Below are 25,875 nucleotides of genomic sequence, written 5' to 3' on the forward strand. Positions count from 1 at the left end.
GGATGCCAAGTTTTTGTCATTGCTTATGACCTTGTAATTCATATCAGTTGACTGTTAATAAACTAAAAAGTTCGCTTTTAAGAACCTAGATTGTAGGTGTACAAATTAAATCACCTTTTGGTGTGATTTGGATGCCATTTTCTTTATATGCTTTACCTGTCGTGAGACAGCGATGTGCAAATCACTTGACTGCTGCTTCTGGTATCCAGTCTTCTAGCTGAGGCTAGACTTTTTATGTTTTACAGGGTACTTTTACATACAAACACAAACAGTATTGTCATGCAGTCCCCAAAAAGGCAGGTACTTTTTAGCTCCATATCACAGATGAATTCTATGTATAACATAGATTATATGATTTCATCAATCCCTTAATGCTGGTAAATAGTTTCATTTGGAACCCAGAGATCATGAATGAAGAATGGTGTGTGCTTTCCATTCTGTCCTACTTGCTTCACATGGTGGGTACTCCGTAGAAACACTGCTCAGCTTTCGTTCTCTCATCAGCCAATTCTCTTTTCACTTGGGATTATCTAGACCTGCACTATCCGATATGGTGGCCTCTATACATGTGGCTCTTTAAGTTTAATTAAAATAAAAAATTCCAGCTTCTAAGTTGTAGTAACCACAATTCAAGCACTCTTTAGCCACATGTGGCTAGTGGCATTTTGGACAGTGATATTATAAAAATCTCCAATCCATCATTGTAGAAATTTCTATTGAACAGTGCTGGTACAGACATTTGGCCTGTATCAATCTCGAGAAACTGAGATGAATTCTTAAGCTACAAGTATTTGTTAAAGAAATTATTTATTTATTTATATTTCGAGAGAGGGAAAAGGAGGGAGGAAAGGGAGAGAAAGGTGATGTGTACGAGAAACAGCGATCGGATGGCCCTGTCATACTCCCAGCTGGGGACCTGGCTTGCAAGCCAGGCATGTGCCCTGATCAGGAATCAGACCAGTGACCCTTTGGTCCACAGTCCGGTGCTCAATCCACTGAACCACACCAGCCAAGGCCAGTATTTTCGATTTCTACAGCATTAAAAGGAAACCTAGAAAATTGTTATGGGAAAATATTTGAGAAAATTTTACTAGAAATAAGAACTCTTGGGGTCTATTTTGATTCCCCTTCTTTAGTTTGCCTTTGGAGTATGTAGCTTTCATGCCCTTTGATTTGAACAAGCGGATCAAAATCCAGCCAGATTATACAGTTTGGTTAAATTTGTAGTAAGAGATGACAGAGCACTAGGAAGAGAGTCACATGATTTCGGTTCTAGGACTAGGTGTGTTACTGACTAGTTTGGGAATGTGCCTTAAGCCACTGAATAATTTGTTAAATGTGAAGTGCTTACACCAGATGCTATCCATTTTATAATTTTCTGATGGGAGGTTGGGGGTGGGGAGGTGGGGGAAAGTGGTGGCAGGAAAATGGAGACAACCATACTTGAAAAACAATAAAAAATAAAATCAATAAACATATTGTTGGATGAGGATTAAAAAGAACAAAATTTGGAGTTAGAGATTATGTGTTCTGAATATTGACAGTTCAGAGCTGAAGAAAACAACTAAGTATTTGTTTTCAAAGTACGTAATGCATTTTAGAGGACAGCCACCTCCCACCATTTTATAGAATTTCTTAAATAGGAGTTTTATGATAACTGCCTTGTGTGATGTTATGAAAATTTCCCAAGTGAGAATGTAAAGATCATATTGCAATAGTTTTGAGGAACTGATTAGAGAAAATGGGTGTTTGTCAAATGCCCTGTATTCCTTAACAGAGTTAAGATATTGCCTCTGCTGTTTTTATTTACAAATAAAAATGGAGTGCTTAATGTCGGAGATCAGAGGACTGTGAAAACACTTGCTTTGATAGGGTAAGTAATAGAGTTGTTAATTTTCTCTGTCCACTGCTAATTCCAGGAGGAGGTTACCCTGTAGTCTCATAAAAGTAGCAGATGTGGGATTTGAAGTTTAGAACCCTATTCAGTGTTATTAAGGTGTATTATGAATAATTACAGGGGCAAATTTTGCATCTTATATTAAAGTGCCGAAGGCACTGAATTATACATACGCCCTCTGTGTTTAAATATAACACCGCAGATTAACATATATATAGGATAAGTGCTAATTCAGGTTTATGGTTGCCCCTTGAGGAGTAATATGTTCTGAATTCCAAAGAACAGATTCATAAATCTTCTAGTTTATACAGTAATCTTTTTTTTTTATTGTCACCCAAGGACATGATTATTGATTTAGAGAGAGAGGAAGGGAAGGAGAGAGAGAAGAGAAACATTGATGGTTGCCTCTGGTACATGCCCAGACTGGGGATGGAACCCAAAATCTAGGCAAGAGCCCTGATCAGGAATCGAACCGATAGCCTTTTGATTTATAGAAAGACACCTCAACCAACTGAGCCACACCAACTAGGGCTATACAGTAATGTTAAGTGCTGTCTTTGTGACAAACTTCTCCATTCCCAGTTGGAATACCACTCAAAAGCCCAAAATTTGGGAATTAGAAAAATGCAAGGCTTTTTAACAGGGCTAAAAAAAATAATGCAGATTAATTTTTCTGGTACCCAATACTTGAAGTCTATATTGCCATTATAAAATATATTTGAAAGTCAGCAGTTAGTGTAATACTTCTTGTAGTATGTTGATTATATGACACTATTTTTTTAATCCCGACCTGAGAACATGCTTATTGATTTTAGAAAGAAGGGAAGAGAGGGAGAGAGAAAGGGAGAGAAACATTGATCAGTTGCCTCTTACACATGCTCTGACCTGGGATTGAACCCGTGACTTTTTTGGTTTATGGAACAACCACTCCAACCAACTGAGCCACATGGGCCAGGGAGACACTAATAAAAGTTTACTATTGCAACAATGGTGTCTCGTTTTTCTGTTTTGTTTGTTTTTAAATAGGCCAGAAAGAGAGATAAAAGTATCATCACTTTAAGATAGAGTAGTTCTCTAACTTCTAAAAATTTTTTCTAATTTGAATCTACAATATCACTATTGTAAAAACATAGCTGATCTCATAAGTGATTACTTCTAATGAATTCTAGGTCCTAAATTTGATAGAACTATAGTTAGAAGAGAGGGTTGTTAACTTTCTAAAGCAAATTTTATTGAAAAAAAACTTAAGTAACAATTTTAATACCATTAAGTAATATGTTCTGTTGTGAAAGGGAAGTTCCGCTTAAATTTTCCAAGTCTTAATTGAAATCTTGTCTTAAGGATTAACCCAATTTTTTCCAGGGTGAATATAGAGGAGGACATGTAAATTTATTTCAGACAAATTTCAGTGAGGGTTACTTTGACTATTGATGACCGTTACTTAAGTTTTAGCCCTGTAATACACCAGAAATTTTGTGAAATATGAGAAATATTAAGTTACTAGTCTTAGACATACCAACCTCTGTAGAAGTGATTTCTAATGGATATCGCTTAGGATTGGTTAACGTTAATGTTAATAGGTTATATCTTAGTGCCTAGAGCATATGGATTGAGTCTTTGGGGAACGAAGTGTGAAATACAGGTAACTCATTCATTACCCATGTGCCAGCTCTTAGGAGATTCCTTTCCTCTTCTGTACTTGATTGACTAGAATGGTTTGCCTAATTTAGCAGCTCTTGAAATAGTAACTGGCATATTCACTTGGAAGTTAAAAGCCTATTAAATCACAGATTGTACATACTGTCATTAATAACTTCTTTAACCATGTTGATATATTTTAGTGATTAAGAGCACAAATTCTAGAGCTAGAATCCCTAAAGCGAAATCCTCATTCTGCCACCAGGCAAGTTACTTACTTATCGTCTCTGTGCCACAGTTTCTACATCTGTTCAAATTTGTCATAATTCCTACATCATTGGGTTAGTGTGAAGATTAAATGATTTCATAAAAGTAAAGCTCTTAGAATAAGTATTTTAAAGTGTCAGCTGTTATTTTTACAGTCCTGAAGTGTCTGGATAAAGAAAGCTTGTATTCAGGGTTCACTTTTATTTTTGTAAATTCAGAAGTCATACAGCTAAATAAAGGGAGTTTCCTAGTGATAAGCTCTGAAACTTTTTTTCCTCGTTGTTTTCATTGCTCTCCCAGAGAGGTTACGCTGAATTAACAAGACTGATCTTAAAAATTGTCAGGTTTGTTTTAATCAAGGAAAACACCATGGTTTTTTTTTTTCCATTTATTTACATAAGCATTTCCATGAAGTGTTTGCAATATAAACACTGCAGTATTGTGTTAATGCCTGAGAACCAAAAAGTGGAGCTGGCTAATCTGTTTTCACTTGATAAGCTGAATGAAGCAGAAAATAAATGGCACAAATGAGTGAAACAATAAATTAAAATTTAGATTACCATATTACTGGGATAGTAGATAAACATTGGGATACAGGAGTTTTACTATTCTATTTTGTGTAGTATAAATTAAATTTCATTACACTTACAATGTGACCACTATAAAAATTATCTTGTATTTAGTTAAATGACTAACTTAAAATACTATCATTTAACTTAATAAGTATAGAAATGTTTTAATAAAGTATATCTTTAATTATGGTTTCATTTCCAAGCAATTGACTAATTTAGATTTTATATACAAAATGAAATTGAAACTTAACTTTAATGTCTTGTTTTCATTAGCCAAATTATGGTGGGACCTTGCTATAAGTATGTTTGCTGTTGAGTGTAATTTTATGAGACAAATTCATCTTCAAAGGTATTTAGTTCGAATGGCTTACGGACTTAATAGTAATAATAACTGTTTACATTAAGACTATAAAGCAGTTTTGTTTTTGTTAATTTATTTTATATTCACATCATGTTTTTAAAGGTAACTAGAACAGGTGTTCTTATTAATTCCGTTTTACTGATGATTACTCTGAGATCAGAGAAGCTGAGAATTTTGTAATAGGGTAATTTCAAGGAAGTCCGGTGGATCAAGCACTGGAACTCAAGTTTCTTGATCTAAATCTATTGTTTTCTATGCTACCAAGTAGCTACTTCACCTTTCGTTTGTACTGGGGAAGAAGCATAGATAGTTACCACCTCGTGTGCTTTCCTCATTGTTGCAACTGTGGTGGTGGGTAGGGGTGGGGACAAGGGAATGTTTATTTAGTGTTGGTGAAGGTGCTACTTAAACTCCTTAAAACTCTTTAAAAATGTAACATTTTCAGCTTAAGAGGACTTGTGCCTCATAAAAAGAATTTGAGGTACCTTTATTCTTTTGTAAGGAAGGAGAATATTTGGTAAAAATAGAATATATTTTTTAGCACTTAAAACATAATTAAGGGCATGCTATAATTTATAAGACCCAGGTGAAGTATTTTCAGGATATAGTAATGTGCTAGTAGTTGATGCTTCTACTAAAAAGTATAGGAAAGTTTATGAATCTTTGTAATGGTATTTTCTTTAGCTGTTGTGTTCATTTTTGTTGATTTATGGGCTTCAGAAGTGTGTTCAATCACAGGAAATTGGAATTATTCATAGGGTAATTTGAGGTACTTCTGAAATTTCTTACTAAATGTAACTCAGTTACTGTTTTTCAGTACTTTGGAACAATTTCAATATGTATTTATAAGGGCTTCCTTATAGGAAAAAAAGAACTTCAGGTTGGTAAAACATTTATGCTGATAGCTACTGGAATGTTTTTCAGGGTGTTTTGTTTTGTTTTAAAGAAAAACCATCACATGGAATCTCAGGACCCCTTACAATGTTAAAAATTATGAGGATCTCAAAACATTTCTGTTTATGTGGTCTATATCTGTTACTGATTACTGTGTTAGAAATTAAAACTAAGAAAATTGAAAACCATGTAATAATTTTAAAATATATTCATTTCAACATCTATTTAATTTTTTTGACTCTGAGAAGACCAGAATTTATTATCTTATTTAGGAATTTAAGCCATTAATATTTTGTAGTTCTTGCTTAATACCTGACACTAATTTTGAATATTGATGGTTATTGACACTCAAAAATCCAGCTCTTTTGGCACGAGACTTCGAGATAAGGTAAAAGTAGTCTCTAAATACATTAATATCTGTCCCTATCTATTAAATATCTAAATAGGACTAAAGTATCCTATAAGTATATTAATATAAAACATCAGAGTGATAGAAATGACCGGCTTTCTTTTTTCTTTTAAAACTAACATAGGTTTCAAAAAGAGTACAGTACAACTTTATGATACTAGGAAATCACAAAACCTTGTTTTTGATAAATAGGCAGAAATACTACCATAAACTAGCTTTATTTAAATAGTTATAGACCAAACAAAGAATAGATTTTGCAGTACCAAAATAGGTGGAAAATATAATTATTATATCTTAAAACCAGTCAAATTTCATTATTTTCCAGAAGTTTCTTTTATCTCAAAGATATGAGGTTTAATTTCAGTATCAACCTGTGTAATTAATCTATTTCTGCTGCTGCATAAACTGATAAGAATAACACCAAGTATTTACAGAGGGTTTACTGTGTTCTGTCCACTGTTCTTAGTACTTTATGTATTTTAACTTATTTAATCCAACCAATCCTATGAAGAGCTATCAGGAAACTGAGGCACAGAGAGCCTAATTAGCTGCTCCGAGGTCTCTCTGCCATGGAGTTGGAACTGAAATTCAGGAAGCCTGGTTTTAGAGATTTTGCTTTCAACCAACCACTAAGCTGTATTGCCTCAATTAAGTGAATCAGCTGAACTAACATCTGCAATTATAAAGTAAACAAAATAGATGTTGATCATATATTTAATTAAGATAATTTATAATTTAATTATTATGCAGCTAGCTGCATACATTTCCCTAGGAATTTAAAAATATATAAATGAATTTCTAATTATAAAAATAATACATATTTATGAAAAAAATTTTAATAGTGTATAAAACTCCTAAAATCTTTTGCCCACTTGCGTTTCATTTTTAAAATAGACTTTATTTTTAGAATAATTTTAGATTTACAGAAAAATTGAGAAGATAGTGCAGACTTCCCACATACTCTTATACCCAGTGTCCCCTATTTAGTAACATCTTATATTAGTAAGGTACTTTTGCTAATGAACTGGTATTTATAATAATGATACATTATTAATGAAAGTCCATAGTTTATTCAGATTTCCCTAATTGTCCCTAATAGTCCCTAATATCTCCTCTAGGACCTATTATGCTATATTTAATTGTCATGTCTCCTTAGGCCCTCCTTGGTTATGACAGTTTCTCAGGCTTTCCTGATTATTTTCATGACCTTGATAATTTAAGGAGTATTGGCTAGGTATGTTGTAGGATGTGCTTAGATTAGAATTTGTCTGATGTTTTTCCCCTGATTAGACTGGGGTCATGGGATTGGGAGGAAGAGAACACTATAAGGTGCCATTTTTATCCCATCATATCAAGAGTACTACTTATATGAACGTGATTTCTCACTGTTAATGTTGACCATGGCCACCCATCCTATAGCAGTTGTTAAGCTTCTCTATTGTAAATCACTGTTTTTGTCTCCCCTTCATACTGTACTCTTTGAAAGGCAGTCACTGTGCACATGCTTCTCCTTGAGGACAAAATATCTGTCTCTGTCATTTGGAATTTTTCTATACAAGAGTTGTGGGTTTTTGTGTATTTGTTTGTTTTTTGGTTTTTGTTTTCATTTATTTAGTCAATCACTTATTTGTGTCAGTATGGACTCATGGATATTCACTTTATACTTTGGGTTATAATCTAGTATTACTTTGTTTGTTGATCAAATTGTTCTGCCTTTGGCCATTGGGAGCTCTTTCAGTTGGCTCTTGTGCATTCTTGGCATAACTCTTCAACATGTTGGTTTGTTTCTTTTAAGCTCTTGCTTTCTCCTACTACAAAGATGCTCCTAACTCATGTTATGTATTTCCTGCCCCAGTCCTAGAGTCAGTCATTTCTCTAGGGAGCCCTGATTCCTTTTATTGGAGAATGGTATTAGAAATGAAGATCAGGGTGCTAGGTATGTTGTTACTGGAGTGTCATTTCTTTTAGGCCCTCTCGTCTGACAGAGCAAAGAAATATATGTGTGTACCCTAACCTGTAAACTAACACATATCTATAAATATTTCTGGATATAGCCACCTATATCTGTATTAAGCGAAACATGAATTCTTACTGAAGTATCCAAATCTAATTCATCACCATTTCATTATAGCCTTCTCCTCCTGCTTAATTATAAATTCCACCCCAACAGTGAGATACTCAGCTCCCACCAGCCTCTATCCATTTTCTCAGTTGTTCAGTTCTAGTACACATGGAGAGCAGTATCATAATTGTTAACCCAGCTCCTCATTGAAACACTTTATCAGCTACAGTACAGTATTTATATGCATTTCTTTGCTCTCTTATAGACTCTGTTCATTTCCAAGGCTACTTAGGCTAGCACTCAATCCCCTGTATTTTTTTTCTATTAAAATTTGTTGGTTGAATTAGTCAGATTTTTTTCCTGAAGGCACTCTGCTGTCTCTGCTTCCATCACTACTATTGTTCTGTGCCTCTTACAATACTCTTTGCCCTGCTATACAGTTCCCAGCCTTGCCTGCTCTTAGCCTACGTATTTCTCTCTTGATAATGCTGTGGATGAATGGAATATTTCATGGGTGATGGTAGAATTTCTTGTCTTTTGTTTTATTCCCTTTAGACAGTTTTGCTGTCTAGTGATTATCTTTTAATGTTTCTGAAAATAATTGTATAACTATAAAATTTTTTTGTTGTTTTTTTAAAGCTGTTTTGGTAGGGAAGCAGTTTAACATTAAGACCATGGCTTCTAGAATTATACTTCCTGATTTACATTCTGGTTCCACAGTTTAGTAACTTGGTGAATTTAGGTGTGCTTCAGTGTTGTCATCTGTACAATAGAGGTTTTAAAATTATCTACCAATGTGGAAGCTAAGTGAGATAATATCATTTAAGTACTTTTAACAGTGCCTAGCACATAGGAAGCACTTAATAAATGTTAACTATTATAAAACACTAGTGCTCTATGAGGTTACAGAGAGGAAATTTACCTCAGACTATTGTATTTGAGGTGGTTATCTTTTCAGACTTTTGAGCGTTATTTCAGGGGTTTTAAAAGGTATGGGGTGACTCTACTTTTCTGTTCTCCTTGGGTGGTGACCCAGGAGCATGCCTGCGAGTGCTGTCGTGGTCATGAGTGGCGCCTGGTCTGCGCTGGCTAGTGTACTTGGGTTTGAATGGTAAATTACATGTTCTTGACTATTGGTTAATATATCAGACACTGTAGGACTTTAACTCTGTTACCATATGTATTAAAAAGTATATTAGAATAAAAACACTAAGACAGGAAACACCTTATAAAGTTTTCTCAAGAAATCTGGAGAGCATAGTTACAGAAAATTGAAAAAGGTAGTGCTAAATTCTGAGAAACTTGAAATCTTTAATGAATTAAAGTGTTTAAAGTTTTTTTTCTATACATATAAGTTGTATATAATTGCAATGGTGAGAATAGAAGTGAACATACAGTAGACAAAAATTATGGAGCCAAAGCTTGTACTTGAAATGTGCTTCAGAAAGATCTTTCATAATTTAGAATCCTGAAACTTGATTTTGGAATCAATTTTAATTTTTTTTTCTTTTTTAGACTGTTTTAAAGAAGTCATTCATATACGCCTGGATGAACTTCTCCGTGTTTTAAAGTCTGTCATGAATAAACATCAGAACCTCAATTCTGTTGATCTTCAAAATGCAGCAGAAACTCTTACTGCAAAAGTGAAAGGTAAGAAAGATATATTAAAAGTGGGTTGGTGAGGGCAAAAAAGACCCAAGTGATACCTTTTCATTCATAATCACTATAGACCCATCTTCTTTTATGGCACTGATGTGATGCCTATTAATAGGGGCTGTATATATACTTCACTATTTAATATTCCCGCTGTCATACCTAAAATTCTTCCTTCTAAAAATTAAAACTTTATTCGGTAGAAAACACTAAAAATATTAAATAAAATAAACTAAACAACTGATATTTACAATTTTTGAGTTGTTTGAAAAGGAGGCTACTGGTATATAAAGTCGTTTTGTGAAGATGGTTGGTACTAGGAAATGGTCATTTGTAGTGACTCAGCTTAAACTAGGGAACCCAATGGAGAAAGAGAAGACTTAGGTGGGAGATGATTTAAAGTATGAAAAATGAAACTAAAGTTGTAAAATAAGTTTACCATGTATATATGTAAAAGTATATATAGTTGTGTGTGTAAAACATGTGCTAAAAGAATCAAGAATTGCAACATTATCATCTATTGAAATGACTTGCCACCCCCAAATAGTAGAATCTGTTATTCTGGGCTGCAGTATATAGGAAGGACTGAGGGTAAAGTGAGTATTGGAGAAGAAATGAGACTGGAGGCACAGAGTTCATTTAGGAGATTGTTAGAAATAATGAACAAGATGAGGGTTGACAGTCTGATCTAAGGCAGAAGGGAGATGTGGGAAAGGTGGAATGTGGTTGTTACAGGAGAGGGGATGGATGTTAATTTGATGAGACATACCACAGGCTGAATATTAAGGGTTAAGTTGGAGTTTGGAGTTGAAGATGTGGACTTGAGAGTTGCTGATGTGTAAGTGGTGATGGAAGAGGGTGACACCAATTCAGGGTGTGCAGAATAAAGAGAGAACTGATATGAGATCCCAGAGACAGAGAGATGCCACTTGAGAAGGAGATGATTTGGAGAAAGATGTCATGAAATCTAAAAGTGCAAGGTGCTAAGGAGGATCTTCAGTGTAAATGTCACTAATAGGTAATACAAATTCAAGTAATCTAACCATGAAAAGTGATTCCCCGGTGGGGATTGAGTCGGGAAAGGAAAGGCTAGGTTTCCTTCTGGAGCAGAATTACTTGTCCTGCCTCTGCAAGGTCAAGTCGGCATTTACTTTCTGGGCTAGAGGGCCCCATTGGGGACTGTGATATAGGGCACATGTACCAGAACTCTGGATGTTGAAAAACATGATATAATTGGTGAACACACTCATAGATAGAGAGGCAAATGGCAAGTGTCAAGGGATGAGGCAGGAAGAACAAAGAATGTTTTCCATAAAGCATAGTTCATTTACTTAAGAACTGCCTCCTCTACTTTTGACATAAATGTATCATAATGTATCATATTGTGCGGTTATTTTTTTGTATTTCATGCACTGCAGAAAAAGTAGATGGATTTAAATAGAAAAAATGAATAACTTCTTTTGTGACTTTTAAAAATTTGCTTAATAGCCAAATTTGTTTTTTAAATAGACTGTTTATAAGAGCCATTTAACTTAACTTAGGGAAATTTGTGTCTATAGATAGTAAAATTTCCATGCTTGGAAATAGCAGCCACAGTTCACGCAATTGTTGTCAGTAGCTATTGTGTGCAGTCAGGATGTCCTGGGGAAGGAGTGTGCCTGTGCGTAGCTGGGGTCCACATTCCAGGAGCAGCCCTGAAGAAGGTGGCCTCTGAGCCGCATTGAAGATCTTTTTTGTTTTTTTTTGTTTGTTTGTTTTGAGGTAAAGCAATCTTTTGAATATTATTTCCTTCTATGTCTGTCTTTACCCTTGAGATTATTGTTAGGATTTATTTTGTGTTGGATGAAGTTTAAAAGATTACTTTGTTGAGAGACTTATTCTGGTTCAATAGGATTCCATGAGACTGGAGACTGGAAAACTTTAAAAATTGTGTTTTCTTTGGTGTTAAGTTTGTTTTTAAATATACTCCCCACCCCCGACACACGCAATCTTTATTCTTGAGGTCGTCTAAAAATACCACCGATATCCAAGATGAAAAACATTCAGTGACCTAACAAATTGAGGTTAAATCAGAGCTTATTTAATTCTTCCATTTAATGATAATTTAGTTTTCAAACCTGAAAAGGCTAGGGGGAGGTAGAAACCATTTTTTAGTTCTGCTCTGTGGCATTTCCTCAGTGTTTTGCATAAACTGTCTACTTTAATATTTTCAAACATCTATAAAGGTACATTGTTATTTCTGTTTTAAAGAGGAAAATATAAAGAAAAAAGTATTGTAGAATCAGAAAGTTTCTGAATGTGGAGATTATCTTGTCTTAACCCCCTGAGTACATTTAGAAAACAACTATGACCCTGTTTTGGAGGTCTTAACTGTCAAATACATTTTGCGAATATGTACTACACCGTTAAACAATTACATATAAATACAGAATAACTGTAGAATCAGAGAGGTATAATCTTGTTTGTTCTACAGGATGTTTGCATGAAATTTACCCACTTCTAAGCATGATAAGTGAGAAATTGGAACCTGACTCCTCATTTTTTATTTTAAATGTGAAATTTACTTTTTAATAACTTCAAATGAAAAATCCTTACTTTTCCTCATTCATTCTAGTAATGATTTGTATTTCCTGTGTCTCCTCCTGTTTCCAAGCAGGAAGCTTAGTCTGACAAAATATTTAGAATATGGTAAGAGAGATACAGCCTATTTTTGAAGTAGATAAAGGTACCTTCAACATGCGATAATTTATTATATACTTATTTTTTGTGTTTTCATTAGTATTTACAGTTAGTCTCATTTGTAATACAAGTTAAATCTCATTATTAATATAAATTAAAAGGATTACTTAGGTTTTTCATGATCTGTTTGGCCTATAATTAACAAATGAAAAAGTAAAGTAAGATCTAGTAAATATCCAAAATTATAGAAGCCTCATGTTTTCTTTCTGTTTTGAAAAATTAATTTTCAATAGGCAATTCATTTACACAGTGGATCATGGAAATGGTGTAAAAGAGCACTCAGCCATGAATACACTTTCCACCCAATCCTTTCCCTAGATAAGCAACAGCCATTACTGGGTATTTGTATATCTTATTACGCAGATGTAAGCAAATACAATATATTCTCTTTTTTATCCTCCTTTTTGTACAAATGATATCATCCTTCTTGCTCATTGTTGAGTTATCTGTACATAAAAGGTTTCCTTATTCTTTTGTTTTATTTGCTTTATTTTTCCAAAGCTGCATGATAATCCATTATATTGGTGTACTATAATTTATTTTACCAGTTCACTACTAATAGATGTTTGGATTATTCCCAGTTTTTCTCAAACAATGCTTCAATGAATACGTATATAAATTGTTAGATGGGCAGTTACTGGACCAGAGAGCATGTGCATTTATCTTTTGGGTATTGCCACATGCCCTCTGTAGAGGTTTGCCCTTCTTTTAGCAGTGCTGAATACACTAATTTTCTGCACCTCTGCCAGGAGAGCTTTGTTCTCTGATCTTTGTATATCCAGTTATAGCAAAAATTGGTATCTCAGTGTATATTTGATTTGCATTTTTCTTATTTTGAGTGCAGTTTAGTATCTTTTTATATGTTTCAGAGCCATTTGTACATCCTTTTATGTGAATTGACCCTTTACCTGTCTACAAGTGGAATTAATTCTGATCTTTGGTATAAGTTGCAGATTTTCTTTTGTTTGTTTTTTATATCTATTTCTGGTCTGTTTTGTGTCCCACTGATGTGTTTAGTCATGTACCAATACCACACTGCCTTTATTGTAGTTTAACAGTATGTTTTAGTATCTGGTAAGGGTAGTTCCTCTTGCTAGCACTCTTTTAGTGCAGGGTTTATTTTTTCATCCAGATATTTGAATTGACTTGTCTAGTTCCAAAATATATTTTAGTATTTTGAGAGTGACTTGAGTTAAATTTATAAATTAAGTTAAGGAGAATTTATATACTTAGCATTTCTCTCTGATAATACAGTACATGCATTTCAGGTTGTCTTTTATGTTTTAGAAACAACTTAAAGTTTTCATTTTGTAAATCTTCTGGCTTTTTTCCCCCTCAGCATTTTTTCTCCATGCAAAAGGTGAAATTTTTCTTCCATTATATCTTCTGTTTCAATGGTTTTCAAGTTAGTGCACCGTGATCAGCATTTTTAAAGTATGAAAGAGAATAGAAAGAAAAATCAGAATGTAACACTCATTAAATAAGACTTAAGGATGTTTCAAAACTTTATAGGTATTAAATAACCAATTACTATTACATGTGTATGGTATACTCTGTCATGATATAAAATGTTTGTCTTACTGAAGGTTGTGGTCAAAAAGTTTGAAAGTTGCTATTCTAATTGGTTGTATGTATGAAAGCTACTTAAGTGATTTCTTAAAGACATACTTAGTGTGTCTTAGTGTGTACTGTTGAGACTTAATAGGGAACCCAAGGGAGAAAATTATTTGAACCTGGAGCAAAATGTTGATGAAATTTTGAAGAGGGGCCAATAGGAGGGCACAAGTAGAGACAGACACCAATGAACAGGTGGTTATGTAGGCCAGACTAGGGGTACAGTGTGGCCTTTTGGTCTAAGTCAGTGCTAATGGGAATGAAAAGGAAGAAGAAACTGTTTTAGAGGCATTTTGAAAGCTAAGCTGTTGAACTAAGGAATGTATGGAAAAGAGTAGTTTTGAGGGGCAGAGTACAAAGGAAGATAAAGTACAGTTTAGTACATGTTGAGTTTGCAATGCTGGTGGGTGAAGACTGGGAAGAGGGGGAAGGAATATATCAAACAGACCATTGGAAAGGTGGGTCTGAGCTCCGAGGTTAAAACTAGACAAGTACAGGTAGTTTAAGAATTCATTCCTTTGAAGGTATGAGAGTGAACAAGGTTCTGTGGGGATAATGTATAGGCTGAGTGGAACGATTGTCTGAAGTTCAGGTTGTCTCAGATGTAGAATGTGAGGACACTTATGTTTACTAATTACCAAGCACTGGACTCTAAGTGCTTTACATTTATTTTCTCTGTTGTTCCTTTCCATAATATGCCATTGCACATATGAAGAAATCAAAGTTAGGTAATGTATCCAGAGTGACACAGGAAATGGTAAAGGTCAGATTTGAATTTAGATCTAAAACTCTGAAGCCTGCCTTCTTCTAATTCTTATACCACATTACTTCTGAGGGAGCAGAGTACATCAAGATGGAGGGAAGTATAGTAATAATAGTTAACATTATTGAGGATGTACTTACGTATGCCAGAAACTGCCAAGCTCTTTTCATGGATTATCTCATTAATCCTCAGCAAAGTTTTGAGGTCAGTGCTGTGGTTATATCAGCTCCTGTTTTGCAGATAATGAAGCTGAAACAGAAGTTTGTACAAGGTTGTACACCTATTAAGTGGTAGAGTTGTTGAGCATTGCAGAATGGTAAAGTGGGATGAAAATTTAGAAGAAAAATGCCCTCCAAGCTTGAGTACTAGGAGGGTATTGTTGACTGTTATTTAATGGTATTGAGTGAAAATATTAACTAACATTTATTGAGCATTTTCTGTGTCACAGGCTCTGTTCTAAATTTATTCAATCTGTACAACAGTTCCCGAAATACAAATTATTATTCCCATTTTATAAATGAGGAAACAGAGGCATAGAGAAGTTAAGTACCTTAACCAAGTAAGAGACAGTTAGGGTTTAACCTAAGCAGACTGGCTTCAGAACGCATCACAAAGCCAGGCAGCAAACTACTACCAGTGGGTTAAATCTGGCCTGCTGTCTGTTTTCGTGAATAGTTACATTGGAACATATCCACTCTTGTCTGTTTGTATATCATTGTATCTCATCTGTTTAAGTTTGGCTCCTTTAGGCAGAGTTGGATAGTTGCAACAGACAGTATGGTCTGAAAAATATAAAATATTTATTATATAGCCCTTTATAGAAAAAGTTTTCTAACCCCTGATCATCAGTTAAACTGTATGAAAAGCCAAATTTTGGGGAATTGAGTCATGACCTATTTATAGAGGGCTGGCAGTAAAGAAATGGTATGTTAGATTGGGTGGTAGCTTTAAGAAGAAATATAGTAAAATGACATTTTTTTCACATAGGAAAGATTTAAGTATGTTAGCAAGAGAAAAAAAATGTCAAGTGAAGTTATAAGAGAGGAGTGATGGTGATAAAGATTTTTGAAGAGTGCAGAACAGAGTGGGAAGTTTATTACTAGAAAGGAGCCAAAGACTTTTCTATGGAAAACTGATAGGAGCAAAAGAGATAAAGGATATTAGAAATATAGGGATGTTTTGAAGTAGAGGGGAGGGCAGTTACTGAAATTTTCCTTAGATGACATAATCTCTTTCAGATGGGGATGAAGATTAGGGAGGATAATGGTTGAAATAATTGTCTTTTCATTACTCAAAATTATTTTTATAGGCTTTTTTTAGATTTTTATTTATTCATTTTTAGAGAGAGGGGCAGGGATGGAGAAAGGGAAAGAAACATCAGTGGGTGGTTGCTTCTCGCATACCCCCGACTGAGGACCTGGCCCACAACCCAGATGTGTGCCCTGACTGAGAATCAAACTGGTGACCCTTTGGTTTGCAGGCTGGCACTCAGTCCACTGAGGCACAACAGCAGGGAAATTATTTTTTAATTCCCCTGTCATACTTAGTGCTATAAAAAAGTATGATTATAGGATAGAAAGAATAAGTTTTTTTCTTTGCAGTCTAGCAGGTTAAAGTTTGGAAATAAGAGTAGGCTTTACATTTTTGCTCACATTATAAATTACTATTTAAAGTCTTCTTTCTTCCCAATGAGATTTTAGAAACAGCATTATTGAAGTATAACTGAAATTCAGGAAACTTCACAAGTTGAAAGGGTACAGTCTGATAAGTTTCTACATGAATATCCTCGTGAAACTGTCACAGTCCTCATCCCTTCAGCCCTCCCCTCTGTCCCTCCCTTTCACCAGTTCCAATTAGTTGTGTTTCATTTTCATTCTGTGCAAAATACTTTCTAATCACCCTTTTCCTTTCTTGACCCACAAGTTATTTAGAAGTGTTTTGATTGGTTTTCTAATATGTGGGGGTTTTCCAGAGATTTTTCTCTCATTTCTAATTTAATTTAATCTAGTCACAGCATATTTTGCCTGATTCGAATCCTTTTAAACCCATTGAGACATGTTTTGTGGCCAATAATATGGTAAATATTCCTTGTTCACCGGAAGAGAATACATGTTGTTGTTATTGGGAGGCGTGTTCTATAATTATCCAGCCACTCAAGGTAGCTGATATTCATACTGATTTTCCATTTACCATTTTTGTCAGTTACTGAGAGGGTTATCAAAATCTTTGGCTATTACTGTGAATTTGCCTATTTCTCATTGTAGTTCTATTCATTTTTGCTTCAGGCATTTTAAAATTTTTACTAGGTGCACTTTTTGACAAATTGACTTCTTTGTTATTATAAAATGACCTTCTTTATCCCTGGCAGTTTCCTTTGCTCAGAAATCTACTTTGTGTGATACTAGGCAGTAAGCCGAGAAGTTGTAGAGTTTACCATGTTTGTTTCTTGTCTTTAGGGTTCTTGTCCTTTGTTGAGTGATAGCCATTGTCTTGAAAACCATTATCTCATAAGATTTGTTACGGGTTTCTTTTAGTTGTTTCAGGCAGAAAAGTATAAGCCTGTTTTCCATCTAGGCCAGAGCAGAAGTCCAAAAATGTTTTAAAATTAGTTATGGTAATTTTTTCTTTTTGTTTGTATCTGGAATACTTAGAAGAATCTGATGAAAGGTATGGACCTTAGCCCTTCATATCTACAAAGGCTTATACGTGTAAAATCTCAGTTGTAGGTTTAGGATTTAATTTATCCCTGCTAAGGGATCCTTGCTTTCCAGCAAGCATTTTTAACCCTAGTTACACATTAGGATCACCTGGGAAACTTTTAAATAAATATATATGCTTCACCCATACCTATGAAATCTGAGCCCTTGATGGTGGGACTCAGACTTTGGTTTTAAAACTCCCTAGTTAATTCTAATGTGCAGCAAGCTTTAGGACAAGTCTGTTTTAAGGCAAAGAATGTTTTCCTCTCCAGTTGGTTTCTCTACCTTCCCTTTGGTGGCAAGGATCCTAGGGAAGGGAGGATAAAGGAGCTAGTTGCTTCTTAAACCCACCTGAGTAGAATAGGTTACTTTTCAAAAATTGCCAATTCTGTCATCAGATTTTGTCCTAATAAATCATCTAGATTTTTAACAGAGATGCACACAGAGAAGTTATAAGAGACCTTTTTCATTTATGTTTCACAGTTTGCTTTAACAAAATGCAAATGTTAGAATATCCCTATGATAAACAAAAGACAGTTAGATATCAATTAACATGGACCTCCGAGCCCAAGGACCTGTAAGAAATAAAGTTATAAATAAATAGGAATTTACATTTTCTAAAACATGGGGTATTTTTATGTGGCATGCTTTGTATATAGGCTTTATGCTATGTCAAATGGATGTATGACTTCAATTATTGGTAATTCATAATGAAAACTGTACTTGATGTTGATATAAGTAAGCTACAGGGTATTTAGCTTTTTTTAAAAAAATGGCACAAAACAATAAGCAAGAGGAAATAGCACAGAGTACTCTTAATGAGAGAAGTCTGGTGGAACGTGTACCCTGGGACCCCAAGACTGATTGATTTCACATTGAATCACTTCATATATGTGTCAGATTATATGATGCATGGCATAGTCAGTTTGGAATGCCAGCTACTTTTATGTAAGCTCATTCTTTTGTACGATTTTTTTGAATAAAGAATTGAACATCATGTCCATTTTGTGTATTAAGCTGTTCATTTTCTGAATTTTCTAATGCTTGTATAAGTAATGGTAGATTTTTAAAGCATTAAATGACTTTGTATAAATGTAGATTAAAATATTTTTGTCATCATTGATTTTAACCAATCTTTCCCTATAGCTGTGAACTTCACAGACGTTAATGAAGAAAACAAAAACGACCTCTTCAGAGAAGTGTTTTCTTCCATTGAAACCTTGGCCTTTACTTTTGGGCATATGTAAGTAGAGTAGTGTCATTTAAAGAATTTTGGGCCTAGGTATCTCAGTGAGAGTTATGTCACATAATTCAGTAAATACATGTTAAGTATAGTATTAACCAATATAAAATATTATCACAACAGAAAAACTGTGTACTGTGTCATTTTATTACTGCATATGAAAGTGTCTTTAGAACTACTGAAAAGCAGCATTCATTTGCAAATGACTATGTGGTTTATGTGAGTAGAGACCTAGGAATTTATTTCTAAAGATCTTAACTGAAAAAAATTTATTCTGGATGACATGTTGAATATAAATCTGTGACAGAGTGATATAATGACTTGTCTTTTATTTGTTTCTTTTTTTTTTAACCTCCCTGTATAGCCTGACAAACTTCCTTATGGGAGATGTAGGCAATGATTCAGTATTTCGACTGCCTGTCTCTCAGGAAAGTAAGGTAAGCCAAGTTTGTGGGAAAGTAAAGGCTTTAATATTTTTAACTTAATATTTCAATAATTTTCTAATCTTAATCTCAGCATTACTATTTCATAGTTTTTGAGTTTAGCAAGAAAAACAGAGCAATTTATATTAAATATGATAATTTACAGTCAGTTTCTGGAGCAAAAATGTAATCATACTTTTAAGTAGAGCTATCATTTAAAAGGACACATCTGGCCTTAACCAGTGTGGCTTAGTTGGTTGGAGCATCATCCAGTAACTAAAGGCCACTGGTTTGATTCCAGGTTGGGGCAAAAACCCAGGTTACCGGTTTTGTTACCTGATCAGGACGCTTACAGGAAGGCAGCCAATCAGTGTTTCTTTTACATCGATATTCCCCACCCGCCTTTCTCTCTCTCTCTTTCTCTTTTTCTCCCAGCCTTCCTGCCTCTCTAAAGCAATGAAAAAAAAAAGTCTTCGGGTAAGGATAAAAAAAATAAAAGAAAATATCTGATAATTTTAGCGTCTTAAGTAATGAATCCATGTTATAAGGGCCAACGCTTTAGAAAGTAATTCTTAACCATTTTTCTCTATTGAAATTGTCACAGATCTTAAAGACTGGTGGAAACTTAGAAAAATAATGCAAGAAGTAAAGAGGCATTAATCTCACAAATTGAAACACTTATTAACAGACCTATAGGTCTTCGGTCCCCCAAGAGCTCCCCTATAAGTGTGTCAAGAGGATTGAGTTTCTGATTCCCAATTGGAAGAAAAATTGCTCTGAAATAATAGAACATAAGAGAAATGTATATAGAATATTACTTTAAAGATTTATAGTTGTAGTATTTTCATTTAAATAATTTTTTTAACCAAATGCAAGATATTTTAAAAACTTCATTAGAAACATATGTTGATCATTTGCTGTAAAGGATGATCAAAGCCAAAAAATTTTCAACAAATATTTGGAAATGTGCCAAGTATATATAAACTGGAACATTATATAAAAGTAATATAAAAGTTTCAGGTCTTTCTTAAGATGATAGAAAATATCAATGACTGCTTAAGGCATTTTCTATGTACTATAATATTGAGAAAAAAAATTTGACTAAAGACATTCATTAATGAATCAAGGAGGATAGTGTATAAACCATATCAGAATAATGAAGAATTTTAAGATATTTGAATATTAGTTATGATTTTTCTTCAGTGTTTTATTTTCAATTGTGCTGCTAATCCAGAAGATATAATAAAAATTATGTCTGTGTGACAAAGCTCTGGACTGTGACAAGGCTCTGAACTGTTTAACTTTTTGGTATGAATCATATTTCCTGTTCCTGTACCTCTGTTGTACATAAATTTTATATTAATTCCTAATAGGAAAATACCTTTTGCTTTCTTTTTTCTTTTGCACCTTGTTTTTCTTTTTGTAGTTTTTGATTTACCTTATTCATGATGATATAATACTAATAATAAAATACAATTATTTTGTTTGATGAGTTTTGAAAAATATGGTTAAAATTAATAGTTGCTATTTATTTAGTAGAGCTTATTGTGTACCTTGTACTGTGTGAAGCCCATATTGTCTCAGTCCTTAAAATAGCCTGATGAAAGTATTCTTATCCTCATTTTGCAGATGGGCAAACCAAAGTTAGGTGAGCTTAAATATGTAGGCCAATGTCATACAGCTAATGAGTGATACACCTGGACTTCAAACCCATGTCTCTTTGATCCCTTTTGCATTGAATCCCTGCATACTCCATATTGTCCAATGAAATGGGTCAGATTTATTTGTGATCTCACAATTTTGGTAGATATCATTTTCTGCACTGTCTAGTAAGGTAGCCTCTTGCTACATGTAACTCTTTAAATTAAAATTAATTAAAATAATTAAAATTAAAAATTTATTTCTCATTTACATTAGCCACTTTTTGTATTCTCAGATAGCTACATGTAACTGGTAGCTACCTTATTAGACAGTGCAGATATAGAACATTTCCATCATTTTAGAAAATTCTGTGCTATGCTTTCCAATAAGCATTCAAAGAAAATGCTTGTCATATAATAAAATGGTAAAAGATGACTGGAAGAGATAGGTCTTTATCTTCTACTTAGATAGCAGTCTATTTAGATTGCTTCTTTAACTTCCTGACTAATATTTTTGAGGTCTGCAGAATTTAAGTTTTGAACAGATTCATTAATGTTACCTAATGCTGCTAGTAAGCAATCAGCTTCTTCATTCTTGGACCTTGACAACTGCTGTTGTAAAAAAGCTGTATAATTCTTATAAATGTTCTGGCATTTAAACAGAGTTCTCAGACCTGTTGAGTTCTAAATACTTAAAATGTTTTTAGTAGGAATTATGTCAGAATAACAAGTTACAGTGAAAAAATACTGAAGCAAAGATCTGTTACCTTCTGCTCTAACCTTAAATTTGTTTTCTTTCATGTTGTAAGTCTTTTGAAAATGTTTCCATGGAATCAGTGGACTCATCCATTGAAAAAGGTAATGCTTAACATACTTTAAACCTTTGCCAAACTTTTTTCAGTTACCTTCAATAAATGTTTGGATTTTGATAAATGTTTTAGATCTCTTCTTGCTTAGTAACCTAATATGTATTTATTTTAACATAAACTGATATGTAAAGTTTTATGTATAAAACTGAAGGAAAAAACCTACTAGAGTAGATAGTGATGATAGAGACTGATCAAGAACTATATTGAGCTTGTAACTTGATGAATAATAGACATACATATTAAGATTAAAAATACATTTCATCTTCTCTGACCACTAGAAATCAGTAACAAGAAAAACACTGAAAAACATGCAAAGATATAGAAGCTAAATAAAACGTTATTAAATAATGAATGGGTCAATAACGAGGTCAAGGAAGAAATCAAAAGATACTTTGAAACAAATGAAAATGAGGACACAACAGCCCAAAATCTGTGGGACACTGGGAAAGCAATTCTAAGAGGGAAATTAATAGCATTATAGGCCTATGTAAAAAAAAACAAGAAAAAGCTCAAATAAACAGTCTAATTTCACAAACTTGAAGGAGCTTGAAAAAGAACACCAAACAAAGCCCAGAGTGAGTAGAAGGAAGGAAATAGTAAATATCAGAGCAGAAATAAATGAACTAGAGTGGCAAAAAAGTGCACATTATACATGGCAAAATACAGCATCTCCTCAGACAAGGGAAACAAAAGAAAAAATAAACAAATGAAACTACATCAAACTAAAAAGGTTTTGCAAGGCAAAGAAAATCATCAACAAAATAAAAAAACCCACAGAATAGGAGAACATATTCACCAATACATCTGATAGGGGGTTAATATCCAAAAGTTATAAAGAACTTACAAAACTCAACACACACAAAAAACAACCCAATTAAAAAATGGACAAATAACCTGAATAGATACTTCTCCAAAGAGGACATACATTTGGCCAATAGACATAGGAAAAGATGTGCAATATCGCTAATCATCAGAGAGTTGCAAGTTAAAACCTCAATGAGATACCATCTCACACCTGTCAGAATGGCCATCATCAATAAATCAACAAACAAGAAGTGCTGGTGAGGATGTGGAGAGAGGGATACCCTGGGTACCCTTTTTCCCTATTAGTGGGAATGCAGACTGGTGCAGCTACTGTGGAAAGCAATATGGAGATACCTCAAAAAAGTTAAAAATGGATCTGCCTTTTGACTCAGCAGTCCCACCTCTGGGCATATATCCAAAAGAACCCAAAACACAAACGAGAGATCATAAGCACCCATATGTTCATTGCAGTGTTATTTACAGTCTCCAAGATATGGAAGCAGCCTAAGTGGCCATCCATAGATGAGTGGATAAAACAACTATGGGACATTTACACAATGGAATTCTACTTGGCAGTAAAAATGAATAAAATTTTACCCTTTGCAAGCATATGAATGGGCCTGGAGAACATTAAGCTAAGTGAAATAAGCCAATCAGAGAAAGACAGATACTATGATTTCAGTCATATATGGAATGTGATGAACAAACTGAAATAATAAGAAAAACGTAGACTCATAGATGGAGAGCAGATGACAGCTAGTGGCAGGGGTGGTTAGGGGGTGAAGGGATTGTGCAAAAAGGAAAAAGGACCCATAGACATGGACAACAGTGCTGGAGGCAGGGGTGTAAAGGGACTAAATGGTAATGGAAAAAATAAAATAAAGGTTAAATAAAATATTAAAAAAGATAAAAAATACATTGTAATTTGAAACCATTTTAAGTGTGACCCTTTAATTCTAGATTTGTTTCTTGTATTTTTTAAAGTGTCTTTCTTTGAAGAACATCTTAGGTTTCGAATATTCCTTTGTTTAAGAGTTACATGGTCATATTTAATATACTTACTTTAATATTTTTATTTTCAGGAAATTTTTCTCCTATAGAAATAGACAGCATGCTGTTAAAGAACACTGACTCTGTAGAACTGGCTTTGTCATATGTAAAAACATGGTCAAAATATACCAAGAATGTAGTGTCATGGGTTGAAAAGAAGCTTAACTTGGGTAAGTAGCCCTTTGGGTCATCTGATGAACTTTGGATTGTAAGAACTAAATTATTTGAAATTCATTTGATACAGACTGTGAGTAATATGATTTCAAATTAGTAGCTTGTTTCATTCTAGTAAGTAAAATTATTGTCCATTTTCTCTTCTTGAAATAAGAAAGACTCATCTAACAATAAATGTACTTACTGAATATTACTATAGGGCAACCACTACATCTGGGGACACAAACACAAATTGTGTACTGTGTTTGACTTTAAGAAAGTTATACTTTAGTAGTAAAAACAAATGCCATCAGATAATATGATAAAAGGAGATAAAACCAACAATAGATGTATGAACAGAAGGTAGTGGAAACATATAAGGAACATCTTAACAGCTAATGTTTTCCCAATGTTTATTGTTGACAAAATGCTTTTATATCAATTTTCTCTTTTAATCCTTACCAGAAACCTGGGAAGTAGACAAGAATTATTATCCCCTTTTTACAGCTGAGACAGACAAGATAGGTGATCTGCTTAATGTTAAATTGCAGATTTGCCTAAGATCACATAGCAATAACTGGAAGAATAGATAATTTATCCAAATCCAGTGCTCTTTTTACTACATTATTTGCTTTTAATAGAGAATGCCCTTCAGATAAATAGGCCTAGTTCCCCACTCCCCAGGTGAAGTCTAAACAAGTGTGTTTTGCAAGTTTCCCAGTTGATTTTGACTAACATTTCTGATGCACAATCACAGCATCCCATACTTGTTTTATCTGCTCATCTTCTAGTGGACACTTGGGCTGCCTCCATGTCTTGGTGACTATAAATAATACTGCAATGAATAGGGGTGCTTATGTTCTTTCAAATTAGTGTTTTGGGTTCCTTTGGATATATTTCCACAAGTGAAATTCCTGGGTCAAAAGGCAGATCCATTTTTAATTTTTTGAGGTATCTCCATACTGCTTTCCATAGTAGCTGCACCAGTCTGCATTCCCTCCAACAGGGCATGAGGGTTCCCATGTCTCCACATCTTTGTTAATAATTGTTTGTTGATTTATTGATGATGGCCATTCTGACGGGTGTGAGATGGTATCTCATTGTGGTTTTAATTTGCAACTCTCTGATGATTAGTGATGTTGCACATCTTTTCCTGTCTATTGGCCAAAGGTAGATAAAGAGCAGGATGACAGCTGAGGGGCCAGAGAGTAGGAGGTGGAGGGACTGAGCAAAAAGGAAAAAGGACTCATGGACACGGACAAAAGTGTGGTGGTTGTAGCAGGGGAAGGGAGATGTAAGGGGACTAAACGGTAATGGAAAAAATACAATAAAAAATAAAAGACTCATAACATCATATCATGTGGATTAGTATTTGTGATGACTTATTAATTGGAGAATTACAAATAATGTTGGAGTGTGGAAGGGATAAATAAGTTATTTTTATCTTCTTATGCTTTCTTTGACCTTTTCAGAATTGGAGTCCAGTAGAAATATTGTCAAGTTGGCAGAGGCAACTAGAACTAACTTTGGACTACAGGTAAGTGTTCAGTGAACTACTAGGATTCTATACCAAGAGATTATTCAGATGAACTCCTGATAGTGCCTTGGAAAATCAGAAAACTTCATAATTAATGTAGAGAAGAACTTAAATGCTAAACTTTTTATTAGCAGAATAAAATCCTCTTAAATTGACCTGGATACCCATTATGAAAATAACCTAGGAAATTCACAATTTTATATGACTGTTATCTTGTTAGATATTAATTTTTCTAATTTTCTAATTAATTATCATTAACTTTCTTCAATATTTTTCCCATGGTCATATTTATAAATAGGTTGTTTTTCTTAAAAAGGGTGTAACTTCAAATTTCTCTGTGTTAAAGAAGTGTAAAATTTTAAAGAAGTGTAGTGGAAGGTGGGTCTAGAACTCTAGTGCCATTTGTGTTGGAAAATTTACTTTTCAATTTTAAATTCTAGGAGTTTATGCCACTGCAGTCTGTATTTACCAGTGCCCTTACTAATGATATCGAGAGCAGTCACCTTCTACAACAAACAATTGCAGCTCTCCAAACCAACAAATTTGTGCAGGTAAAAATTTGTATGTACAGTACACATTTTTTTAAAAA

At 34.0% G+C, this 25,875-nt stretch overlaps 1 protein-coding gene across 5 annotated transcripts in view; it reads left to right on the forward strand.

Moving 5' to 3' along the window:
• Positions 1-25,875, forward strand: part of ARHGAP29 (Rho GTPase activating protein 29) — a 78,838-nt gene that overhangs the window by 19,617 nt on the left and 33,346 nt on the right. For all 5 annotated transcript variants that reach the window (XM_045847108.1, XM_045847110.1, XM_045847105.1 and 2 more), the window contains 7 exons: positions 9,616-9,750; positions 18,715-18,811; positions 19,176-19,248; positions 21,683-21,731; positions 23,629-23,766; positions 25,222-25,286; positions 25,727-25,837. In XM_045847108.1, coding sequence (XP_045703064.1) covers positions 9,616-9,750; positions 18,715-18,811; positions 19,176-19,248; positions 21,683-21,731; positions 23,629-23,766; positions 25,222-25,286; positions 25,727-25,837 — 668 coding nt within the window. The remainder of the gene's footprint in view (positions 1-9,615; positions 9,751-18,714; positions 18,812-19,175; positions 19,249-21,682; positions 21,732-23,628; positions 23,767-25,221; positions 25,287-25,726; positions 25,838-25,875) is intronic.

The sequence above is a fragment of the Phyllostomus hastatus genome, unplaced genomic scaffold, assembly GCF_019186645.2.
Source record: "Phyllostomus hastatus isolate PE091 unplaced genomic scaffold, TTU_PhHast_1.1 phas_contig_524, whole genome shotgun sequence".
In the NCBI taxonomy this organism is placed as follows: domain Eukaryota; kingdom Metazoa; phylum Chordata; class Mammalia; order Chiroptera; family Phyllostomidae; genus Phyllostomus; species Phyllostomus hastatus.